At 31.2% G+C, this 26965-nt stretch overlaps 2 protein-coding genes and 1 long non-coding RNA gene across 5 annotated transcripts in view; 1 reads left to right on the forward strand and 2 right to left on the reverse strand.

The window, feature by feature from the left end:
• The window catches only part of LOC134707865 (SWI/SNF-related matrix-associated actin-dependent regulator of chromatin subfamily D member 1-like), a 46310-nt gene extending 44296 nt beyond the window's left edge, over positions 1-2014 (reverse strand). For all 3 annotated transcript variants that reach the window (XM_063567971.1, XM_063567970.1, XM_063567969.1), the window contains exon 1: positions 1869-2014. In XM_063567971.1, the coding sequence (XP_063424041.1) occupies positions 1869-1943 (75 nt within the window). In that variant the 5' untranslated portion in view covers positions 1944-2014. The remainder of the gene's footprint in view (positions 1-1868) is intronic.
• Positions 2015-5266: 3252 nt separating this feature from the next.
• On the forward strand, positions 5267-20494 carry LOC134707866 (cyclin-dependent kinase 5-like). The gene is made up of 11 exons (XM_063567972.1): positions 5267-5381; positions 6372-6460; positions 7250-7317; positions 8147-8264; positions 9127-9222; positions 10115-10189; positions 11198-11294; positions 11938-12007; positions 12978-13038; positions 16886-16966; positions 20123-20494. The coding sequence occupies exons 1-11, from the start codon at positions 5345-5347 to the stop codon at positions 20243-20245; spliced, it is 915 nt and encodes a 304-aa protein (XP_063424042.1). The 5' UTR covers positions 5267-5344; the 3' UTR covers positions 20246-20494.
• A 4628-nt stretch (positions 20495-25122) lies between these two features.
• Positions 25123-26574, reverse strand: LOC134705347 (uncharacterized). Its single transcript, XR_010105537.1, has 3 exons — positions 26493-26574; positions 26213-26322; positions 25123-25209 (listed from the first exon to the last, which is right to left on the reverse strand). It is a non-coding gene; the product is annotated as an uncharacterized LOC134705347 (long non-coding RNA).
• Between the last annotated feature and the right edge of the window lie 391 nt (positions 26575-26965).

Consider the following 26965-nt stretch of genomic DNA (forward strand, 5'->3'; position numbering starts at 1 on the left):
ACTTACATAAATGAAAAGATAAATGAAAACTGAAGAGATTGATGCCCGATTTATATATTTCCAAGGCCCTCAGTCGGCTCCAGTAGCGAGGAAGCAGGGCATCTATTTTGGGTGGGCAAATATCCACTTTTTTTATATGGAACGAGCTCTGACGTCCCACAGCCCCAGCTTGTCTGGCTAAACAGCCGTCGGACGTCAGAGTAATCTTGGACTACTCTCATACATGTATGTTGATATTTTCATTCTGCTCTTGTATTTATCTCAACACTGCATAAATTCTGACGTTTGTGACAAAATTTTAATGGGGAAACGGAATATCTTGGAATTAAACCCATTTTTTGTTGTACAAGTTTACCAAAGGCAAAGTAAACATGTAAAGCCATAAATCTTTGGAGTGTGTATACTGTACATTAGCATACCTGCCAACCTTCACGATTTAAGCGTGTACTACATGATTTTGACCCTTTGTCACGATTGCACGATCGTGTTCCTGAAAAACCCTCTAAAACACGATTTGGTGAAAATCTACACGAAAAATATTGTTGTTCCCGATTTTGAACTGTGTCCAATGGATGAAAATAGTGTTCAGCCAATCAAATTGTGTGTTTCTCATGATCAAATTAATCAGCCAATCAAAAACGTTTTCTCTCAAGATTGTTTTAACATGCTAGATATTGAACTTGTGTTGTATTCCTCTGTTTGTTGGTCAGAATTGTAAAAACGTGAACAGGGCAAATGAGTTTACAACTACAAATAGGTTCTTACACAGGATAAGAATAAAAGCATGGCTGATTGACAAGCTTCAATGATGCAGTACTACCATGAATATAATAAATAGTAGTTTATTCACTAATTTATTGACATTAAATGTACACTTGCTGTAACATAATTTTATTTATGTATTCAATCATTTAAAGTATAATGTACTTTTCATTACTTTTCACATGGACCCACCCCCACAACAACATGAGGAATCCCTTAAATGAGGGACTACCCTTAGTCAAGGGGTCACCCTTGTAAAAAATAAAATAGAAAAATGTAGATTGATTAACTTATAAATTGGAAATTCTGACATTATATTTGTAACAGCTTTTCTAAATGAAGAGTCCTATTATTTTGAATAATAAAGAAGAGGAAAGGCCAAGAACATATCAAAATTCTTGGACATGTGTTGACCATACATGTATAATACCAGATAGATCATAAGATGTATAGTTCTTTGGGAAAAGTTTCTTCATATAATATGAATGTGTGCTCATTTGTACTTAAAAAGTGGTTTTTAATGTCCTAACATTGAGGGGGATCCCTATGTGTTGTGTCCAACATGATAAAGGTCCTTCTTTGTTTATAATTTTAAATTGGAAAAGTCAATAACTATTTAGTATCCTTACACATTAAAATAATTTCTGGTTTTACAGCTACATGTTCATATTTTCTGCTGATATAATAACTAGAATCTTGCAAATAAACATTAAAAAAATAGGGATGTAAGCTCATCTTACAAATCATGCAAATATGACACTTTTTCTAGACTACAAAAAAGCACGCGCAAAATAGTCGTCGCAAAGAATTTTAAACTTTGAAATTGTTGTCGCGCGCTAAAACCCCCATGGGCATTTTCAAAAGTTGGCAGGTATGCATTAGACGGCACCATAACTGACGACTGATGAGCATAATCAGTTGCATGGTTCTTATTTTTGTACCTATGGACATATCTGTTTAAAGCAATAAAATATTTCCCTCTGTAAAGGTTAAATGAAAAATACAGTCTTCAACTTTACCATCCCCCTTTTTGTTATGTTCTTATTTTTCATAATTCTACACATGTTTATTTATGTCACTAATCTTTCTCAAGAAGATATACATACAGGGGAATAACCTGGCTGGGGAAATGGTCTCATTGGTGGTCCCTGTGCTGGGAAGGACCGCTGTTGTGGCTGCATTTGATTTTCTTTGTCGGCTTCGCTTGGTAGATTGAAATCTCGTTTTTTCTCGTGACTATGAAATTACTAACTACCACAAGATATATAAATATTTTCGGTCTTTAGATAATGTTTAGAGATAGTATTTCGACCCCATTTATTGGTCGGCACTTTTAAATGTTAAATTTTCGTCAAATTTCCAATTAAATAATAAAAATAAAAATCTCAGAAATATGTTTTATTGCAATCTTCCTCAACTTTTTTTTTTATCATGTGTGACTTGAATTTTTTACAATTCAACTTAACTCGCTGCAATAAAAACAGTCACAGTTATCAGACGCATGTTTATAACTGTAACAGTATGACGTATTTAACGTATCATTTTGCATATTAATTAAGAAATTTTACCATGTCAAAAGAAAGTCAATATTTTTTTTAATTATTTTTATTACATTACCAAGGGGTCATTATCATTGACATACAAAAGAAATCAGATAAAAGTATATTTGCAAAAATATGACGTCACCTTCAGTTGATTGAGATGTCACAAGTTACATATGTTAGATTTGTATTCCAGAAAAGTTGAAAATTATCAAGTGAATACACTGTGGTTATAAACTAATGAAATTTTATAAACATATAAAATTGTATTAAAAAAAATCGGTTTATAATATAGTGTTGGACATGAGTTAAATTGTAACTATCCCTATTAATTTCGACAATTTCTAACCTGAATAATCTAGAACATAATGTGTTATAGAAGCACCAGGAGTAACCATTTCTAGGACATTAAATTTAGAATAAGACTCATAGCTTTGATAAATATAACTTGTGGACATATATACAAAATAAGTGGAAATTGGCCAGTAACAGGTCACCGTATGGTCTTCAACAATGAGTATATCGCATAGTCAGCTATGAAAAGCACCGAAATGAAAAATGTAAGAGAAAACTAACGGCATAATTTATGTACCGTTTTATGAACGTAAAACAAATATGTTACATAGCAACTAACGACAACCATTAAATTATAGGCTCCTGATTTGACACAGGCACTTACAGAACTTGGCGGTCTTAAACTATTTTGTTAGTGTTAAATCCTCTTCTAACTTTAGACAATGGTGTCACGGCGCAACACAAAACAATAATAGAGAATGGAAATGGGTAATGTGTCAAAGAGACAAAAATTCGACCAAAGAGTATACAAAACCAGCCGAAGGCCACCTATGGGTCTCCAACACAGCGAGAAAATCCCACACTCGGATCGAGTCGGAATTTAGCTGGCTCCTGAAAAAATGTGTACTAAATCAGTGAAAATGAATGTCATACTTCAATTCTAAACATGCATATAAATGAACTAAAATTAAAAAAACAAACAAAAACATAAAAGACTAACAAAGGCCAGAGGCTCGATCCTGACTTAGGACAAGCGCAAACATGCGGCGGAGTTAAACGTGTTTATCTCAACCCCGGCCTTTATCCGTAGCCAATGTAACACACATCAATACGCTCAGTAAAAAATCAGTTTAAAAGAAGTCGGAGTCCGATGTTAGAAAAGGTAACAAAATAAACTATAAGCAAAATGACGATGATACACAAGGAAACAAAGGGCTACTACTAGTCTTATACCTTAATTTATAGGCACTGGCTACGGTGACATGAAAATGTAACAATAATAAAAATATTATTGTTACATTGGACACTAATTGCGCGAATATAGGTTTGGGTAGGGATCCGATTAATTAAGAAATAGGGGCGTAGCTACCCGGAGGCACTACAGCACGTGCATGCAACCACGTCGTTTTCACAACAACAAAAAAATAACAGAAGAGAGAGAGAGTTGGTCAATCGGAAACGGACAGAGTGATGCATGTATTATCTATGACTATTATGATTATGATATTTGTTTAACGCTCGGAGACTGTTGGTGTCTTTTCCATCTATCCCGGATATTAGTTTGACAACCTAGTTACAAGTGTTCGAGTCATGAAGAAAAAAGATCGTAGCTCCGTATATATACGCTAACACGCAGTTGCGTGCACATTGATTCGGCAGTCAAGAAAGAAATAGCAAAATAAAAATTTATAAATTGAATGTTAAAGGAAACAGCTATGTTGTCACTTTTTTAATATTGATGAAATATCATTGAATAACGACATTTGGTTTCAAAATATTTTTGTTTTGAGATTATGACAAAATCGGAAGGTAACTTATATGTTTTACAATTTAAGGTTTTAAATTTGTAATACTCAGTCTAAGACATGTAGTTTTGAAGCACATTTTACAGTGTACAGTTGATCAGTTTGAAATGAGATGTACCAATCGGCATTACAATTATCAGATCCCTTCGATATCGTTAAAAATATGCAGAGGCGATGTGGTCTACAGGAGCCAATCACCCTGCAAACACGCCAAAACAGTATTGGAAAGTCTTTATTTTTTTGCGTTCATAGACCATATGATAAGCCGGGAAACTGGAGAGTGGAGTCGCGTTATGTACGATATTCAGTGATTTCATACTGTTGCATCCGTGGGTTTTTCATCCAAATTTAAACAGAAAATAATTATTTATTATTAAAAGTTTCAATAGCCGTTGATCTTTGTATTTTAATATGCAGTGTTGACATCTTAGCCTTTTCAAGCAACTGTTGATATGAGCTTGAATGGTCTTTGTACACAAACCTTAGGGCTCTTTCTTGCACTTTTTCTAAAAAAAAATAATATTTTTCTCGGTACAAAAATGACATGCCAAAGGGCAGAAATTGAATTTAGACAAAATTAATGTATTGAAAATAGTAAGCTTATACTTAGCTTGTTCGACTGAGCTCCAAAACGTTTAAAAATATTTAGTTGCTGGAAGCCTTCCTGTATATTTTACCAGTAGCGATATTGCACGATGTTCGCTTTTTTTCGGTGGTGTTTATTGTTAAGTTCCATCCTTTAAAAGAGCTGAGAATCATAATATTACTAGGCTGTTCAAATGGATTTGTGTAGGCTGTTTTTTTATTTTGTTTTGTCTGATCTTTTAAAAATGTGGTTCTGGTTCGTTCCAATTATAGATAGGTCACAAATAATTGACACGATGTATTTCCAGTATATGCGTCTAAATCAATATATATATCACGGTCTCTGATGTATCTAGTTTTTTTTTTTTTGTATTTTCCTATAAAGTTTTATGTATCTGTCAGGCCGCCCGGTAATTGTTCTATGATCTACTATCTATCCATTTCTTATCTAGTTTCTTTTCAAGTTTTATTGATGAGTTTTCTTAGCCGTATTTTAAAGTTAGTTATACAGATTAGTCTTTGCTTGTAGTTTCTAAATAGGCAGGTGTCGACACACTACGTGCCGAAAGTAAATTCACATCATTTGCAGGGTTTCACTCCCCTGTACGACAGTTCTCCGGAAAATTGTTCCAGAAAATGCAAAAATATGAAAAATTAGAGAAAATAGGAGAAGGTTCGTAAAAATCATGAATTATATGGATGAGAACGTAGAAAATATAGTAGATAAGTTGATAGTTCGTTTTTTTCTACTAAGAAGAAACTATACAGTAATCTTACGTCTATGTTGTAAACAACTGAATAAATCAATAATTTATGACAGCTATAAATGGCAATAATGCTATACGAGACAAACTGTATAATTTGTATATACAATTGAATTAAAATTGTATCTATGTCATTGCCACCTGAGGCACCTTAATTGGAATAAACACATATATATATATTGCATTGTATAATTTTTTATACACCTTATTGGCCGTTTCAGAATCTAAAGCATCACAGGTAATTTCATTGTTCGTACCCCAAAGTGAAAATAACGTTACATCGTTGGTTGAATTTCCATTGTTTATAACGTTGTAAACCAATCAAAACGCTTTGGTGTACGCTTTTGAAAATATTACCCAAGATGCATTAGATTCTGAAACGGCGAATTGCTTATACCGTCTGACCAGCGGGTTACACTAATGTCCTGACAGAAATGAAAATGCTTAATAAATCCTTTTTTATTAATGGAAGGATTTACTTGAAATTTGGAATCAAGCAAGATGAGAACTTATATTTAATAAATAAAATTTAAAAAAAATAAAAAAATATTTATAAGAGTTAGAAAACTTGACCTGACCAACTTGACTTTGGAACTACTAATGTCCTGACTGATATGAAACGGCTAAAATATGTTTTATTATTGACAGGATAGACTTCAAATTCAATTTTGAATTTATTTATTAAATATAAGTTATCACCTTGCTTGATTCGAAATTTCAAGTAAATCCTTCCAATAATAAAAAAGTATTAAGCATTTTCATTTCTGTCAGGACACTGTCAGGACATTGTCAGGACATTAGTGTAACCCCTGACCAGCTAGTAATATTGATATGTCTAAGGTACATGAACATGTAACATGTGATTTACTGTACATTATTTAATTAGATTTTCTTTACAGGAACATATGGTACAGTTTTCAAGGCCAAGAATCGTGATACGCATGAAGTTGTAGCTTTAAAAAGAGTACGACTAGATGATGATGACGAAGTAAGATAAATCAGTCTGATAAATTCAGTAAAAATAGAACATGTACTGGTAATATAAGAATTAGGAGATGTGGTTTGATTGGCAATGAGATAGGGATTGCTAATTTTCCTACCAAATATTGTAGTTCTCCCAGACTCCAGTACTTCAGTACTTCAGCTTCATCTGCCAATAAAAACTGTCAGCCATGAAATAGCACAATAAGTGTTGAAACTGAAAGTGGCTTTAAACACCAATCAATCAGTCAATCAATCAATCAATCAATCAATCAATCAACCAATGAGACAATTACATGTATCAACCATGATAAGTCCATGCACTAACCAAAGGAAGTGGATGTATGCAGTATAGGCCATCATATGACCTTCAACAATGAGCATTTAGCAAAAACCATACCATATCATAATAATTGTTTACTTCCTGGCTTGAAAAAAAAAATAAAAACTTTTTTTCAAAAAACAAACTTCTGATAGAAGCAATTTACTTTCTAAAATAAACATAAACAGAAGATGACTTTAAAAAAACGAGAAACAGAAACATTTATAGACCACATCAACAATCAACAACCACTAGATAACAGGTTATTGACTTAGGACTAGCCCAAATAAATGCAGCAGGTTTAAACATTGTGTCTATAAAGTAGGGAAAGATCAAATAATTCTTTTTAGTTTAATTTCATTCATGAACATTCATTACATATTGAAATATATTTATTGCACAAGGTCATGAATGTGTTAGAAAATTAGTAATTTACACATTATTATAATGTACTTAAATGATTAAATTTTACAGGGTGTTCCAAGTTCAGCTTTAAGAGAAATTTGTTTATTGAAAGAATTAAAGCACAAGAATATAGTCAGGTACCAACAACTTTTGTTTTAGTTTGCTTTTGTCTTATCTTAATTCATAATTATTCAAGGAATACCATCTTCCATTGATTTGGTGACACTTCTGCAGGAAAACTACTAATTTAAATGCTCAAAGAATTAGACATGTTGTATTGGGTTGCATGTCGGCTTTGACAAAACCATTGAATCTTCCATCCATATTGATAAAAATTCAAGATTTTCTCAATCCACAAAAATTGATACCCATGAATATGAATGAATCTTCCATCCATATTGATAAAAATTCAAGATTTTCTCAATCCACAAAAATTGATACCCATGAATATGAATGAATCTTCCATCCATATTGATAAAAATTCAAGATTTTCTCAATCCACAAAAATTGATACCCATGAATATGAATGAATCTATACAATCCATGAATCATTAAATTTTATTAAGGGCCAGCTCAAACCCCCTCTGGGTGCAAGATTTTCTCGTGTTTAAGACCCATAGGTGGCCTTCAGCTTTTTTTTTTCGCTCTCTGGTAGGGGTGTTGTCTCTTTGACACATTCCCCATAATTTCCATTCTCAATTCTAAATATAGTGACTAAGTCTATACACAAATCTAGGTAACACCATGAAATGAAATATTTAGGAATATATGATTTTCCCTCAATCCACAAAAGTTAATACCTATGAAAATAAGAGAATCTACAGTAACGTTTTACAACATATATATAGATATAATATTTTAGATACAATATGTACCTCTTTATTTAAAAAAGAAAACTAAGTCTGACAAACAGATCATTAATTGTTTTTTATACAACTGTTGACCGATTTTAAAACTTCTTTTTAGACTGCATGATGTGTTACACAGTGAAAAGAAGTTAACATTAGTATTTGAATACTGTGATCAGGATCTGAAGAAATACTTTGACAGTTGTAATGGAGAGATCGACCAGGATACAGTTCAGGTACTACTACAATGTATAATCACATCTCTTCTTAGTATGTCAGTTTCTGAATAATATTTCCAACTCATTTGGGTATAGTCTGCAAGGTAATTGCTAACCTCATCATGAAGTGCTGAAGATCATCTTCAAACAAAGAAAAGTTATCCTTTACTTTTTTAAATGATTATCTGTCTACTTCATTGCAAAAATAAGATGCTCAATCCTTGGCAGTTCAAGGAAGTGTGCACACCACCACCAATCCCATCCCTAAAAATCAATTAAAGAAAAACAACAAAAAAAACCCTATTAGTTTAAAAATTCTGGATCCACCCCTGTAAGTTATCTATTTCAAAATGACAATGATATTTTAGCCTCCTTTCAATCATTTTGTCATGAGGCTGTATATACATTACACCTGATTCCATTGAGTGTGTAGGCAAAGAAAATATCTTTGGTTTGCTTGCTTGCTAGCTGAAACGTGAAGTCATTGTTAGGTAAGGTATACTATCCTCCTTTCGAAGTAGCCTAGTCCTACACACAAATAGATTAGTCATCTGTCGGACTAGTCTACTTTTAATGGAGGGTTGTTTACCTGACCAAACAATGACTTCACACCTTAGTTCACTGTTCAGCTAGCAAGCAAGCTAAACAAAGATATGACCTTTGCCTACACACTCAACATGTTCAATGGAATCGGCTGTAAGAGAAAATGTCATCAATATTTATTCTTTTAAAAGTTCTCTTTCTTCAGGTGAAGCACCACATAGAATACACTAAACACAGCTAATAACTTATTTATGTATGATTTAGATATGCCCTTCCTGTCTTTTATTAAAAAAAGTTGTCAATTTTATTAATATTTGCTTTTTTTTTCCCTTTTCAGTCGTTTTTGTACCAGCTGTTAAGAGGTTTAGCATTCTGTCATTCTAACAATGTACTTCATAGGGATCTCAAACCTCAGAATTTACTCATTAATAAGGTATGCATTATACGGCAGTCTGAACCATTAGCCACTAGTCCGATGCCGCAGACTAGTAAATATTGATTCGGACTAGTGAAAATTTTCAAAACTTTATATAGTCATATAGGCACAATTCTTGCTATTGAGGGTCCAGACTAGTAAATGAAAAAGATTTTGGCGCAGACTGTACGGTTCCCGCTACTGTGGATTCATTATAACTCTGTGGATACCAATTTTCATGGTTTTTGTGGGAACAGGTGAATAATGAATTAAAATTTTCAAAGAAGTACACATTTTCCATAGGCTTTTTGTATGCAGATAATGGCAAAACCACGAAATTACAGTACAGTAAATTTATGAATTATATATTGTATATATAAGAATTTCACTAGAAAATTAATGTTATGATGAAGGCATACAGGTCTGAAATTAAGCTTGTGAGAGTCATTCTGCTGTCATAAGATACTTCATCATACTTCACTATATGTAGACTTCACATAAACTAATTTGATTTGTAAAAGAAAGTTTATTGCAGAAGACTTTGTATTGCAGATCTACAACTTGAACCTTTACGAAACCTAACTATAAAATATTCATAGAGAAAAAAATCACTACTGTTAATTCAGAAATTATTGCGTGCATTTATTATTGCAATTTTCTCATTTTAGACTTAAATGCGATTTTAATTTTTACGATTTTGAGAAAAATCCTATTAAATTCATATAAAATATTTCAAAATGCTAGTTTAAATTATTGCGTTTAGAACTCAGTCGCATTTTTCGCAATAATAAAAACCTCGCATTAATTTCTGAATTTACAGTATCATTTAAAAAAAAAAAAAAAACCATATAAATTTTCCCCTAAATGGAATGGAATATTGTACACCTAAATTAAATGATGCTTTTTACAGAATGGTGAATTGAAGCTTGCAGACTTTGGATTAGCCAGAGCATTTGGAATACCAGTGAGATTTTATTCTGCAGAGGTAAAATTTCATCAATTCCTTAAATTTCATAGGAAAACTTTTTTTTATTGTTCATCTTTTTCATCTTTCAGAAATAGGATCATGTGTATAGAATTTAAAGTGAGCCGCTATTCATTGGTGTCTCTTATTGACAACATTTTTATGAGGAGTAACAAACTGCTCTATCACCTTCTCAGTTATGTGTTAATTAATTTATTTTACTGAATGTTCTGTTAATTTCTACAGTATTTTATTTTCAAAAGTGCACAAAATACAATAATACAATAGAAATACAGGGATTTGGAAACAAGAAAAACTTATATAAATCTGTCTCCCTTGAATGTTCTGTTGAATTTAAGTTGACAGTACATGTATAAACTATGACACCTAGATGTACTTTTTTGGTGCTATAAAAAGTTTATGTCTTTAAAGTCATAGTAAACGAGTGACTTTTGAAAAATAATGTTATTCTAATTCTTGAACCAATGCATACAAACATCATAAACTTAGTCTTCTGTGCATGATTTTATCATTATTTTTGCATAAATTTCGTATAATCATCAATTTTTTTTCAATTGATCAGTGTTGTTGTGAAAATATGGCAGATAATTAAAGTTTGTGTTTTGAAGCCGAAATTTAAGGATTGTCACCTGTTTGCCAACAATCAACAACAAAGCATGGATATTGAGCACATGTTGTAACATGTACAATCCGATAAGAGTTTATTTTAAGGACATCCATGCATATTGCGATCACAGGATTTTTACGAGATGGGTCACACAGAGGTCACTTTGCATACGGAAAATAAAGTAAACTTCTTCTTAATATGAACAAATTAAAGAATTTTCTACAGAAAAAAGTATATGTACAAAAGTTTTATAATGAAAACTATCAATTGAGTTATGAAAAACATATGCATTATTTTTTTTTAATTTGAGGTTTCTTATGACTTTAAAGGTAGTGACACTGTGGTATAGATCTCTAGATACATGTACTTATTGGTGCTATAAAAAGTTTATGTTTTTATAGGTAGTGACACTGTGGTATAGACCTCCAGATGTACTTTTTGGTGCTAAGATGTACTCAACATCAATAGACATGTGGTCAGCTGGATGTATATTTGCAGGTAAAAATTTATTAATTTCCATTCTTTTTTATTAGTCAAATACCAATTGATTTCAAGGTGGTAGATTAACTACAAATTTAAATGTTCAACAAAGTTTAGTTTTACATAGGCTTGTATACAGACTTTTACAAGTTCATGAAATTTCACATCCAGGATATCTATCAAAAACGGTACCAATGAAAATGAATAAATCCACAGTATAATATAAAAGGACATATGTATGTTATAATGCAATTTGTTGAGAAATTTTGAGTTATGATCTATACAAAGAGTAACACATTTTAATTGACACTTTTGAACATCTGTGTCCGATTTCACAAAATAAATAACGACTAAGATTGATTGTAAGTATATTGATTTGTTCACGACTTAAGACCAATCTTAGTCGTAATTTTTTTTTTGTGAAACAGACCTCGCGGCCCTGGTTGTTATAAATTATTGTTTGGCTAAAAACATTCGTAACTTTTCTTCTAAACAAAAATTGTATCTGTTTCATTTAAAATATGTTTGCAGTAACAACACTATGATCATTGTATACTGGAACTAGAACATATCTTGTTGATGCTATCTAACAAATGTAGTAAGAAATGAATATTTCTGAGATTGGCCTAATATTTTTTATACAAATGATAATGTTTTTCAGAACTTGCCAATGCAGGAAGGCCATTGTTCCCTGGTAATGATGTTGATGATCAACTGAAGAGAATATTCAAGTATCCTTTATTACAGACTGTGTTTTGTCAAAACCATGTTATATTTTAAACAAGAATGTGTCCAAAGTACACGGATGCCCCACTCACACTATCATTTTGCATGTTCCATGGACAGTGAAATTGGGTAATAATCTAACTTGGCATTAAAATTAGAAAGATTATTCTATAGGAAACATATATGTTTTAAGTTTCAAGTTGATTGGACTTCAATTTCATCAAAAACTACCTTGACCAAAAACTTTAACCTGAAACTTCCACTTTCATTTTCTATGTTCAGTGGACCGTGAAACTGAAGTCAAAAGTCCAAATTGGTTTTAAAATTTGAAAGATCATATCATAAGCAACAAGTGTTCTAAGTTTCAAGTTGATTGGACTTCGGCTTCATCAAAAACTACCTTGACCAAAAACTTTAACCTAAACGAACGGACGAACGGATGCACAGATTAGAAAACATAATGCCCCTCTACTATCGTAGTTGGGGCATTAAAATAATAAGTGGAATTATAACCTTAGTTGGACCTAAAATTTAATAAAGTTAGTGTTAAGTGTTCATTAAAGCTTAATGATAGGAAAATACACCAAAATTTAAAATTTCAAAGAGGAGAAAATTTTCATTTTCGTAAAAAGGGTCCAAGGGAAATATGGAACATATGCTAAGACTATAAACATACATTCACAAACGATATGTCAATCAAAGATACACAACACTGTGGTCAATAGTATCTCATCGGTTCTTGTGTCAGTTTATTAGCATGTCCAAACACACTTGAAAACAAACTGTAATTTATATAAGGTCATAATAGTATTTTCAGAGATACTAACACTCTTGTATTAAATATTTTTAATTTTGTATTGTAATCATCTTAATGTATTGATGTCACTTTCTTGAGGACATTCCTGAGAGATGTCAAAACAGTGATCATTGCTTCTCAAACAGTACATTGATTTATTGGACCTTAACATACAACAGATTGTTAGGTACCCCTACAGATGATACCTGGTCAGGAATGTCTCAATTACCTGAATATAAGGTATAAGTATTACTTTTAAACAGCTTAGGTTAAAATAACTCTTTATATATAAATCATTCCTTCTTTTTTTTCTGAAATGATCAAAGATAGTAGGTACACCATTTGAAGTTAATAACATTTTTTTTTTAGCTTTCTTCAATGATGTTGAGAAGTAAACAAGGAAAAGGCACATTCAATGTTAATAGATACTAATTTCACATAGCAGGTTGTTCTTTAAATTCAAATTTCTTATCTGCAATGTTTTAACTTATTTGGAGATTATTGAGGAATGTGTATTGCATTTATAAAAACTTTGAATTCCTTTCAGGCAAATTCAATGATTATACAGAATTTCATGATTTCTTTTTTATACAGTATTTGCTACTATTGAATGAAAACATGAAAAAATAAAACCAATACATTCTGTATCTAGGTTGTTAATAAACACAATACATTCTGTATCTAGGTTGTTAATAAAACCAATACATTCTGTATCTAGGTTGTTAATAAAACCAATACATTCTGTATCTAGGTTGTTAATAAACACAATACATTCTGTATCTAGGTTGTTAATAAACACAATACATTCTGTATCTAGGTTGTTAATAAAACCAATACATTCTGTATCTAGGTTGTTAATAAAACCAATACATTCTGTATCTAGGTTGTTAATAAAACCAATACATTCTGTATCTAGGTTGTTAATAAACACAATACATTCTGTATCTAGGTTGTTAATAAAACCAATACATTCTGTATCTAGGTTGTTAATAAAACCAATACATTCTGTATCTAGGTTGTTAATAAACACAATACATTCTGTATCTAGGTTGTTAATAAAACCAATACATTCTGTATCTAGGTTGTTAATAAACACAATACATTCTGTATCTAGGTTGTTAATAAACACAATACATTCTGTATCTAGGTTGTTAATAAAACCAATACATTCTGTATCTAGGTTGTTAATAAACACAATACATTCTGTATCTAGGTTGTTAATAAAACCAATACATTCTGTATCTAGGTTGTTAATAAAACCAATACATTCTGTATCTAGGTTGTTAATAAAACCAATACATTCTGTATCTAGGTTGTTAATAAAACCAATACATTCTGTATCTAGGTTGTTAATAAACACAATACATTCTGTATCTAGGTTGTTAATAAAACCAATACATTCTGTATCTAGGTTGTTAATAAAACCAATACATTCTGTATCTAGGTTGTTAATAAAACCAATACATTCTGTATCTAGGTTGTTAATAAACACAATACATTCTGTATCTAGGTTGTTAATAAACACAATACATTCTGTATCTAGGTTGTTAATAAAACCAATACATTCTGTATCTAGGTTGTTAATAAAACCAATACATTCTGTATCTAGGTTGTTAATAAAACCAATACATTCTGTATCTAGGTTGTTAATAAACACAATACATTCTGTATCTAGGTTGTTAATAAACACAATACATTCTGTATCTAGGTTGTTAATAAAACCAATACATTCTGTATCTAGGTTGTTAATAAAACCAATACATTCTGTATCTAGGTTGTTAATAAAACCAATACATTCTGTATCTAGGTTGTTAATAAAACCAATACATTCTGTATCTAGGTTGTTAATAAAACCAATACATTCTGTATCTAGGTTGTTAATAAACACAATACATTCTGTATCTAGGTTGTTAATAAAACCAATACATTCTGTATCTAGGTTGTTAATAAACACAATACATTCTGTATCTAGGTTGTTAATAAACACAATACATTCTGTATCTAGGTTGTTAATAAAACCAATACATTCTGTATCTAGGTTGTTAATAAAACCAATACATTCTGTATCTAGGTTGTTAATAAACACAATACATTCTGTATCTAGGTTGTTAATAAACACAATACATTCTGTATCTAGGTTGTTAATAAAACCAATACATTCTGTATCTAGGTTGTTAATAAACACAATACATTCTGTATCTAGGTTGTTAATAAAACCAATACATTCTGTATCTAGGTTGTTAATAAACACAATACATTCTGTATCTAGGTTGTTAATAAAACCAATACATTCTGTATCTAGGTTGTTAATAAACACAATACATTCTGTATCTAGGTTGTTAATAAAACCAATACATTCTGTATCTAGGTTGTTAATAAACACAATACATTCTGTATCTAGGTTGTTAATAAAACCAATACATTCTGTATCTAGGTTGTTAATAAAACCAATACATTCTGTATCTAGGTTGTTAATAAAACCAATACATTCTGTATCTAGGTTGTTAATAAACACAATACATTCTGTATCTAGGTTGTTAATAAAACCTAGGTTGTTAATAAAACCAATACATTCTGTATCTAGGTTGTTAATAAACACAATACATTCTGTATCTAGGTTGTTAATAAAACCAATACATTCTGTATCTAGGTTGTTAATAAAACCAATACATTCTGTATCTAGGTTGTTAATAAAACCAATACATTCTGTATCTAGGTTGTTAATAAAACCAATACATTCTGTATCTAGGTTGTTAATAAAACCAATACATTCTGTATCTAGGTTGTTAATAAACACAATACATTCTGTATCTAGGTTGTTAATAAAACCAATACATGCTGTATCTAGGTTGTTAATAAAACCAATACATTCTGTATCTAGGTTGTTAATAAAACCAATACATTCTGTATCTAGGTTGTTAATAAAACCAATACATTCTGTATCTAGGTTGTTAATAAAACCAATACATTCTGTATCTAGGTTGTTAATAAACACAATACATTCTGTATCTAGGTTGTTAATAAAACCAATACATTCTGTATCTAGGTTGTTAATAAAACCAATACATTCTGTATCTAGGTTGTTAATAAAACCAATACATTCTGTATCTAGGTTGTTAATAAAACCAATACATTCTGTATCTAGGTTGTTAATAAAACCAATACATTCTGTATCTAGGTTGTTAATAAAACCAATACATTCTGTATCTAGGTTGTTAATAAAACCTAGGTTGTTAATAAAACCAATACATTCTGTATCTAGGTTGTTAATAAAACCAATACATTCTGTATCTAGGTTGTTAATAAAACCAATACATTCTGTATCTAGGTTGTTAATAAAACCAATACATTCTGTATCTAGGTTGTTAATAAAACCAATACATTCTGTATCTAGGTTGTTATATCATCTATTTATTATCAGTTTGATTATTAGAGTACTGTAAATGTTGAATCATCTTAATCTGCTCTGATTTTAGTAGGTCATTATATATAGATTCTACCACTGCATCGAGTGTGATACGATATTTATCCACTGGAGACAGCTAAATTTTCAAACTGAAAAGGCGAGGCTCATCGAGCATTTAAAATATTTAAAATTTAACTGTCGAGAGTGGATAAATATCGTATTACACATGATTTGGTGGTAGAATTTGCTTCTCTAATGATTTTCAAAAAATATGCAGGCAAACTTATTCCTTCTTTACGACTGATCTGCCAAAGATGCGTTCTTTTTATGTGACGTCATCAGGCATGGCCATCACAATAGGAAATTCAGAGGAAAACAAGAAAATTTGACGTCATAATAGGATTTTAACCAATGAAAAACTGAGATCAAATGAACCACACGTTGATTAAATTTTTTTATACAATGGGTGCAAAAAGGGATAAATTGGCGCAGCATAAAAGAAATGTATTATATATAAAAAAAAGAAGAAACATTCACTAATATAATTATTTTGTTGTTAATAGAATACTCTGCACATTTTCAAGTATTGCATATTTTATATTTCTCAATTCAATATAAAAAATAATTTAACTCTGATGTTGAATTATCTTACACATGTCATTATTTTTTTTCATTTTTCAGCCTTTTCCATTATATCAAGTTACTACCATATGGCAACAAGTTGTTCCAAAACTCAGTGCTAAAGGTCGTGACCTTTTACAGGTTAGTGTTAAATTTTCACATTCTTACATCAAGGTTAGGTATTGGATTTTTTTTTTTTTTTTTTTTTTCAGTAGTCAGGCTTTTACAATCCCTTTACATCACCACCTGACTATGGTGTTAAGGGGTTTGATATTTAATATCAAACCCCCTAACACCATAGTCAGGTGGTGTTCTCCCCTTGCCAAAAAATTAGACGAATGCAAAAAACATCCCGTTGACCGACTTCTAAGGCCTGCTACTAATGATCCCAACAACAATGATAGTCGTGTCATATACCATTGTGTAGATAAATCAATTTAGATTTACGGCATATTAAGTTTAAGTAGGTTTGAATTTGGGACTGGGTGTCATTATTCAAAAATTTAGTTAAGTACCTTGTGTTATATTAAGGTATATAGGAATATTTTTTTTGAGACAAGTGCCTGTGTTATGAACTGTAAGTTTAATTTTTTATTCTTGACACTATGCTATTACTTGAAAAATTGATAAGAAACTGTTGCAATATACTACTACTTGATTTCTGTGCAGTGAATTCTTAACAAAACTTTCAATAAACAGAAAAAATAAACAAAATGCTAAAGTTTGAATATTTTTTAATTTTTGTCTTCAGCTGTTAGACAAGTTTTTGACATGATTTATTACTGATACATTTTTTCAAGCCTTTGAAATTTGAATGAATTTTTAATCATTTCTGACCTTTTTTTTTTTTTTACAAGATAGCATTACATTAACTTTCCTTGGCTTAATTTTTTTAACCGATATACTTTAGAATAGCACTAGGTACCTTACTCAAGAAATAACACACAGTCTTGAGCTACCTTTATATGTAGATTTCACAGCTCTGTCTATCCCACTGAAACTTGTTTATCGTAAATCCTACATTAAGATGGTTTTTATACGACCGCAAATTTTGAAAAAATTTTCGTCGTATATTGCTATCATGTTGGCGTCGTCGTCCGAATACTTTTAGTTTTCGCACTCTAACTTTAGTAAAAGTGAATAGAAATCTATGAAATTTTAACACAAGGTTTATGACCACAAAAGGAAGGTTGGTATTGATTTTGGGTGTTTTGATCCCAACATTTTAGGAATAAGGGGCCAAAAAGGGCCCAAATAAGCATTTTTTTGGTTTTCACACTATAACTTTAGTTAAAGTTAATAGAAATCTATGAAATTTTGACACAAGGTTGATGACCACAAAAGATAAGTTGGGATTGATTTTTGGAGTTTTGGTTTTAACAGTTTAGGAATTAGGGGCCAAAAAAGGGCCCAAATAAGCATTATTCTGGGTTTTCGCACAATAACTTTAGTTTAAGTAAATAGAAATCAATGAAATTTAACATAATGTTTATGACCACAAAAGGAAGATTGGTATTGATTTTGGGAGTTTAGGTCCCAACAGTTTAGGAATTAGGGGCCAAAAAGGGACCCAAATAAGCATTTTTCTTGGTTTTTGCACCATAACGTTAGTATAAGTAAATAGAAATCTATGAAATTTAAACACAAGGTTAATGACCATAAAAGGAAAGTTGGTATTGATTTTGGGAGTTTTGGTCCCAACAGTTTAGGAAAAAGGGGCCCAAAGGGTCCAAAATTAAACTTTGTTTGATTTCATCAAAATTGAATAATTGGGGTTCTTTGATATGCCGAATCTAACTGTGTATGTAGATTCTTTACTTTTGGTCCCGTTTTCAAATTGGTCTACATTAAGGTCCAAAGGGTCCAAAATTAAACTTAGTTTGATTTTAACAAAAATTGAATCCTTGGGGTTCTTTGATATGCTGAATCTAAAAATGAACTTAGATTTTTTATTATTGGCCCAGTTTTCAAGTTGGCCCAAATCGGGGTCCAAAATTAAACTTTTTTGATTTCATCAAAAATTGAATAAATGGGGTTCTTTGATATGCCAAATCTAACTGTGTATGTAGATTCTTCATTTTAGGTCCCGTTTTCAAATTGGCCTACATTAAGGTCCAAAGAGTCCAAAATTAAACTAAGTTTGATTTTAACAAAAATTAAATTCTTGGGCCTCTTTGATATGCTGAATCTAAACATGTACTTAGATTTTTGATTATGGGCCCAGTTTTCAAGTTGGTCCAAATCAGGATCTAAAATTATTATATTAAGTATTGTGGAATAGCAAGTCTTTTCAATTGCACAGCATTGTGCAATGGCAAGAAATATCTAATTTCACAATATTGTGAAATAGCAATTTTTTTTTTTAATTAGAGTTATCTTTCTTTGTCCAAAATAGTAAGCAAGAAATATCTTATTGCAAGATTTTTTTTTAATTGGAGTTATCTTTCTTTGTCCAGAATCAACTTAAATCTTTGTTATAGACAAAATATATACAATGTATATTCACTTTTTACTACCAACTGATAAATTTAAATAATCTTTACCATTCAGTGATAACAAGCAGTTTTTTACATTTTATTTACAGTTTATTTTATGATGTATTTAAATGAGTAGTTATTGTTGCAAACTCCATTAGAATATTTTAATTGAGATTAGTTTTGGAATAAGGGAAAGGGGGATGTGATTAAAAAATTGGGTTCAATTTTTCCCATTTGAAATTTCATAAATAAAAAGAAAATTTCTTCAAACATTATTTTGAGAGGATTAATATTGAACAGCATAGTGAATTGCTCTAAGAGAAAACAAAAATTTTAAGTTCATTAGAACACATTCATTCTGTGTCAGAAACCTATGCTGTGTCAACTATTTAATCACAATCCAAATTTAGAGCTGAATCCAGCTTGAATGTTGTGTCCATACTTGCCCCAACCGTTCAGGGTTCAACCTCTGCGGTCGTATAAAGCTACGCCCTGCGAAGCATCTGGTTTATTTATTTTTTTATGTAATGATTAGGTAGACACACAAAAATGTGTTTTTATTAAAAGCTAGAGGAAAGAATTTGAATACTGTAAATTCAGAAATTATTGCGTTAATTTAATATTGTGATTTTGTCATTTTAAACTTAAATGCTATTTTAATTTTTATGATTTTGAGAAAAAACGTGCTTAATTCAGAGAAAACATAACAAAATGTGAGTTGTAATTATTGCGTTTCCAACTCTGTTGCATTAATTGCAATAATAAAAATCTCGAAATAATTTCTGCATTTACAGTACCACAATTTTTATGTTTTTTTCAGAGATTATTAGTTTGCAACCCCCCAGGAAGATTATCAGCAGAAGAAGGACTACAGCATGCCTATTTCCAGGACCTAGACCCAGCAGTGAAAAATGATTCAAATGTCTTGTCTCATGGCAGATGACATTAAGCCTAATTTTAATTTTAATATTGTCCCTAGATGTCAGTACAAGTGTGTTTGATATCTAACAGATGGATAGTACTTGCTCTGTCCAATAATTTCTGTTGTGATCTTGATGTAACCATGGAAACTGCAAGAAAACTGAAGAAAAAAACTTATGCATTTGAAATGCATTTGATTTGGAAACAAATTGGAATGAATGACATAATCATGTGCAGTATTATGCTATTAAATGTTTTTAACAAGTCGTAATCCAATATTCATTTGTTTTTTATAAGGGAACAATATTTGTTTTTTAGAGAGTGGGGAGGAGTTTGAAAATGAATTTGCCGGCCTTGACATAATCACGTGCAGTACATGTATTATGCTATTAAATGTTTTTAACAAGTCATAATCCAATATTCATTTGTTTTTTATAAGGGAACAATATTTGATTTTTAGAGAGTGGGGAGGAGTTTGAAAATGAATTTGTGGGCCTTGACATAATCATGTGCAGTATTATGCTATTAAATGTTTTTAACAAGTCGTAATCCAATATTCAGTTGGTTTTTTTTTATTTTTAGAGAGTGGGGAGGAGTTTGAAAATGAATTTGCGGGCCTGGACATAATCATGTGCAGTACATGTATTATGCTATTAAATGTTTTTAACAAGGCTAATCCAATATTCATTTGTTTTTTATAAGGGAACAATATTTGATTTTTAGAGAGTGGGGAGGAGTTTGAAAATGAATTTGTGGGCCTTGCTATAATCATGTGCAGTATTATGCTATTAAATGTTTTTAACAAGTCGTAATCCAATATTCGTTTGTTTTTTTATAAGGGAACAATATTTGATTTTTAGAGAGTGGGGAGGAGTTTGAAATTGAATTTGAGGGCCTTGACATAATCATGTGCAGTACATGTATTATGCTATTAAATGTTTTTAACAAGTCATAATCCAATATTCATTTGTTTTTTATAAGGGAATAATATTTGATTTTTAGAGAGTGGGGAGGAGTTTGAAAATGAATTTGTGGGCCTTGACATAATCATGTGCAGTGTTATGCTATTAAATGTTTTTAACAAGTCGTAATCCAATATTCAGTTGGTTTTTTTTTATTTTTAGAGAGTGGGGAGGAGTTTGAAAATGAATTTGCGGGCCTGGACATAATCATGTGCAGTACATGTATTATGCTATTAAATGTTTTTAACAAGGCTAATCCAATATTCATTTGTTTTTTATAAGGGAACAATATTTGATTTTTAGAGAGTGGGGAGGAGTTTGAAAATGAATTTGTGGGCCTTGCTATAATCATGTGCAGTATTATGCTATTAAATGTTTTTAACAAGTCGTAATCCAATATTTGTTTGTTTTTTATAAGGGAACAATATTTGATTTTTAGAGAGTGGGGAGGAGTTTAAAAATGAATTTGAGGGCCTTGACATAATCATGTGCAGTACATGTATTATGCTATTAAATGTTTTTAACAAGTCATAATCCAATATTCATTTGTTTTTTATAAGGGAATAATAGTTGATTATTAAAGAGTGGGGAGGAGTTTGAAAATGAATTTGTGGGCCTTGCTATAATCATGTGCAGTATTATGCTATTAAATGTTTTTAACAAGTCGTAATCAAATATTTACTTGTTTTTTATAAGGGAACAATATTTGATTTTAAGAGAGTGGGGAGGAGTTTGAAAATGAATATGCGGGCCTGGTACAAGCTTAAAATAATTAAGATGGGATGAAAATGAATATTATGCAACACAAAATGCAGGAATCTATAAAATAAATTTTCTAACAGCTTAGCAATGAAATAAAAGAAAGCATGCATAAAAACAGATGAACACAAACAGTCAATTCTCAACCCCCTTGCTAAGCACCTGTCCTTCCTCTATGACAGATATGTTGTCTATGCCGGTTAAAATCCCTAAAGAACAAATTTATTTGTGTAATTCATATTACTCTTCGATACAGGAATTGGTAATTGACAACACACCTGGAAACTCAAGATATACCACCAAACACTTAATAGTTCTTAAAATGCCTCTGAACTTCAACCGAAGACAATAAACTGGATCTTCCTTTACTTTATTGGAGACCTAACTTTCATATTTTAAAATTATCATAAACAGTAAGGTTATTTTTCTAGATATTGCAAAGACTCTGCAAAACTATTCCTAAACTGTAACATCAATTCTATCAGCAATCAAAAGCTGAGCTTCAAAATTACCCAAGAGGCGGTTTGAATCAGATGTGGATACTTAAAAATTCCAAAGACTTGTTAGAGTACATACTATCCAAGTCTTTTTTCTCTTGCAATAGCATAAAACGTTTGACATATTGATGTGTACTGTACCAAGTCAGGAATATGGCAATTGTTATCAAATAGTCCATTTCTATGTATATTGGCTTTTGTTTTTTGTTGCACTTCACCGTTCTTATAGCTGATGTGTTTCCTTTAGTTTTAGTTCGTAATCTGAATTTGTTTTCTCTCAATTGATTTATGACTTTCTAACAGCGGTATACTCTTTGTTGCCTTTATTTACCCTTTACACAAATATTCCGAATTTAAAACTTTACCAATTCCAAATTAATGAATTCTTTATTCCGAACTTGAAGGCTTAGTCTTACTGTTTTTCATACACCAGAATAGCCAACCTAGATACAAATATCTGGTTTAAGGGAGGAACAAATACTTTGTAAAGAACCACTCTGATTCAAACAATAAAAAGTCTTAAACTGACAATATCAAGGTGCTTGATTTTCTTGATTTTCAACATTGAGGTTTTTTTTCTACAAACAATTAGTATTCTCATGGGAAACAAATATGCTTCTCTGCTTGCGGGTTTGTTAATTGTTAATTTATTCATATGATGCAGACTTCACACAGGAACATCTTAGAAAGAATGAAGAGAAGCTAGAATTATTATTTTACTTCATCTTCCATTACAGAGATGATGCCCTCTCACTAAATAATTTAAAGTTTGGTGACTCCCTAGAACGCATCTATCCACTAGAACTTGATAAAAATGATACAACATATACATTTAAGTCTGTCTCATATTGTGATGATGAAGAAATTGACAATATTGAAAGGTTGAAAACAAAACTTTACAACAAAAGAGATGATTTCAGCTTCTAAATATAAATTCGCCATTTCTATGTAACAAAGAGTCGATATGATATTGTAGAGCTTGCATTTCCTATATTGATTTCCTTGATAGAATGTTGCTTATTATAAGGAATCTATCAAATAAAGTTTGCCAAGGGATGTTAATAACATATGTTACTTTTTGACAGACAATTGGTATTCCGCTGTAAACCAACTTTATTATTCTTATCGACTTGGTCCTTCATTAAGAAAGGCAAATTTCACACAGGAGCTTCTCATGAAAATCGGAAAGAAGCTAACATTAACTTTTGATTTGATGCTTCTTATTTGAAATTGAGTGACTGTTGAGCTCATCTACCTCTCCATAACTGAATTAAAAGACCACAGAGATGCAGTTTGCTATGCCTCGTATCTTGACTCGCATCTTGAAATTAACGACGCCAGGATCGGTAGGAAAAAAAACTTTAAGACAAAAGAAAATATTTCTGGTTTCCTATTGTGAACCTGTATTTTCATAAAGGGGCATCATTCCAGCAATGCCTGTATATATCGTATTAATATCTTGTAGTTGAGACGATATTCCAGGGCTTGCGTTTCGTATCGTGAATTTTTATAGAAGGTTGCTGTCTATTTATCCAAGACTTCCTATTGGTGATGTTGAAGTAATCTTTATACAGCCGCCTATGTGTGTGATATATATTACACAGTGCATTATCAGATCACAGACATGTTGGCTATTTGCACTGAGAGAAGAGCTCATTACTTTGTAAAAAACAAACCATTAGATCGCCATGAAACCATTATTTCTCCAAGTTTTTTTTTATGTGCTCCCTGTGAAAGTCTTTGTTTTTACCTATCGTTTATTCTGTTTGGGTATAAGCTATATATTATTATTTTGTTGAATAGCATGCGCAAATCACGTAACCCCTCTGTAGAGCATCAATTAATAAACCTCTGCAGTTTCTTGTACCATCATCAGTTGGTTGATCGATATGAAATATCTGTGCCACAGATGTCAACTAACTGGTAGTCGTAGCCTTTCTTTCGCTACTATCTTGATTATGACAAATATAAATAAGAACTCAACATCTAATCTTTGAGGTTATTTTTACAACCACTGGGTTGATGCCACTGCTAGTAGAGGTATCCTACACGAGGGTATCTCCAGCCTACTAGCCAGTACTTCTGTGTTAACATAGATTGTCATTTATATGATAATAACTCGCACTAAAGTGTTATAAAAAATTTGAATTGTTCGAAATACTAACGGTGTTCTATACAAGGAATACATTACCTAAGGTGAATTTGCCCAGAACTTTTCAATTTCAATATGAGTTTATTCACAACCAATGCCTCTGCTGGTGAACATTTTGTCCACGGAGTATAGCCATCCTAGTAGTCAGCACTTATTGGTTGACATAAATTATCATTGATATGATCATAACTCTAAACTTTCTAGTTAAAATCTTTGAATTTTTCGAAATACTAAGGATGTTCTACTCTAGGAATAGACTATCTTAGTTGTATTTGACAAAGCATTTTACTTTGTTTGACATTTTCAACTTTTATGATTCCGGAGTGTCTGAATCTTTTGTAGACAAACAGCGCGTGCGTGTCTGGCTTATAAAACTTCATTTCTGATATTTTTAGGAGTTTATTTATAAAGTTACCGTAATCTACACGACTGGTGTCATGCATGAGGCTGAATATGCTTTTATACTATGCTTTTATACCTTGCAGGATCTTCATGCACAGATACAAACAATATTCATAAAAAAATGTTAAAACAAAAATTATAATGATTTTTTTTGGTAATGTAATGACGCAACAAAAATGATCATGAGTTTCCTTGTCCGTTATCTTGTAAAATTCTGAAAAATAAAGAGATTTCATTACGGCATATAATACCTTATTTGACCCTTCGTTAAAAAAGCTGCTTTTAGAAATTAAAAAAATGATGCAGGCTGGTATGAAGTACTATTACCACAGAAGCATGTTTTCTTTATAGAAGCCGGATGTTTTAATTTGGGATGTCGCCTTTATATTTTCAAAGACAAAAGGGTAAAATATTTAAATAATTTAAACACGATTTTGCGTTGTAATACTCTCTTGTTCCTGTACACCCAGTTATATGATTTATGTCATTTACTATTTGAAAAATCAAATGAATTTATAAATATTTTATCAAATGGTCATTTTCTATGTTTGTTGGTCGTTGTTTTTATTAAAGTTCGGTGTTTCTGTTATTCCGTTGTTTTCCTTTTCTATGATTCCCTCGGTTTTTGTTTATGACACAGATTTGTTTTCTGCTTCATCAATTTTTGACCAATCAACAGCGGTATACTTCTGTTGCCTTTACTTAAGAATTGAATGCTTCTTTTTGTAACTTCATTGTGGTGTAAGAGCGTTGACCGAAGTAAAGAAGCATTCAGTACTTATAATTACATTTTTTAGTTATGATCATGAAATTACGAATTTTATAATAAAACTATTTGATTCACCTGTGCACTTTATTGTGGGACCACGTGTAATCATGAATGACAAGTTTTATTGACTGATGCAATTGCCTAAGGAATAACATGTGAGGTGCAGTTAGCCAATCGGAATAAAGTATTATAATGAAACATACATCTAATGTAATCATTAATATTTAAAATGAATTGAAGTCAATAAAGCAAATAATATGTAATACTTCTGCTACATCTTTAAATTATGTTATAATGCTTCAGATAGCTCGTGTGATAATGTAAACGAATATATAGTGTATAGACATCTGCGTCTTGGTGAAGTGTTTTCGTTGTCTGTTAGATTTCGTTTTGTTTTTAATTTCAGTACATGCTCACAATCTTTATACTATTTATCCTCTAATTTTACCTTTCATCTAACGTATCCTTTTTTCTTTGTTTTTATGACGAGAACATTCATAGGTTTACCACCTTTGTAGATAGTCTGTGTCAGATTTACTATTTTCTTAAATGACATGCCTGCAATGCAAAAGTGAAATTGATCATGGGTGATTCAGATCCAACCTGTTTTTTTGGCTATAAAAAGACGGCAAAATATGTTCCCGCTTTAAAAAAGGTTCCCGCTTTACCAAATGATTAGGGTCAATACCCCTAACTGTTGTCTTTTTTATGACTAGATAAATACAAACCATTTGATGTCGGTTCATCTTCTTGTATTTCCACGTTTTCATTACTCGGCGGAGGAATGTCATCCTCATCGTCATCATCATCATCTGAAAAGACATGTTTTCTTTTTAAATGCGCATTTAAACATTATTTTTACTCAAATAGCACTCAAACAAACACATTGTACGAATACAGATGATGTAAATGTACAGGACTGTCCTGACAACAGAAACGATGAACTGAAACAAAAACAAACGCCAATGCAACATACATTGAAAAAAGAAATCAATTTTGAATTCGAAGAAAATTCTATAGATGCTGACGTCTACGTCATTTAAAGCGTCTAAAATGGGGAATAGTTGTCTCATTAGGAATCATACCACAACTTCATACTCTTGCCGTATCAACGTTCCAACAAGGGTTCGTTCGGTCAGTGACTTGAAGAGTTAAAATGTTCTCTATATCTCGAATGCGACATAAATGGATGTGACCTATC

The sequence above is a fragment of the Mytilus trossulus genome, chromosome 2 (genome assembly GCF_036588685.1).
Source record: "Mytilus trossulus isolate FHL-02 chromosome 2, PNRI_Mtr1.1.1.hap1, whole genome shotgun sequence".
Lineage (NCBI taxonomy): Eukaryota > Metazoa > Mollusca > Bivalvia > Mytilida > Mytilidae > Mytilus > Mytilus trossulus.

Bases quoted from the DNA above. Each gene is read 5' to 3' on its own strand.
- LOC134707866 (XM_063567972.1), top strand. From the start codon at position 5,345: ATGCAAAAATATGAAAAATTAGAGAAAATAGGAGAAG. The intron at 12,008-12,977 runs GTATCCTTTATT...AACATACAACAG, and splicing joins CAACTGAAGAGAATATTCAA to ATTGTTAGGTACCCCTACAG. The intron at 16,967-20,122 runs GTTAGTGTTAAA...TGTTTTTTTCAG, and splicing joins AAGGTCGTGACCTTTTACAG to AGATTATTAGTTTGCAACCC.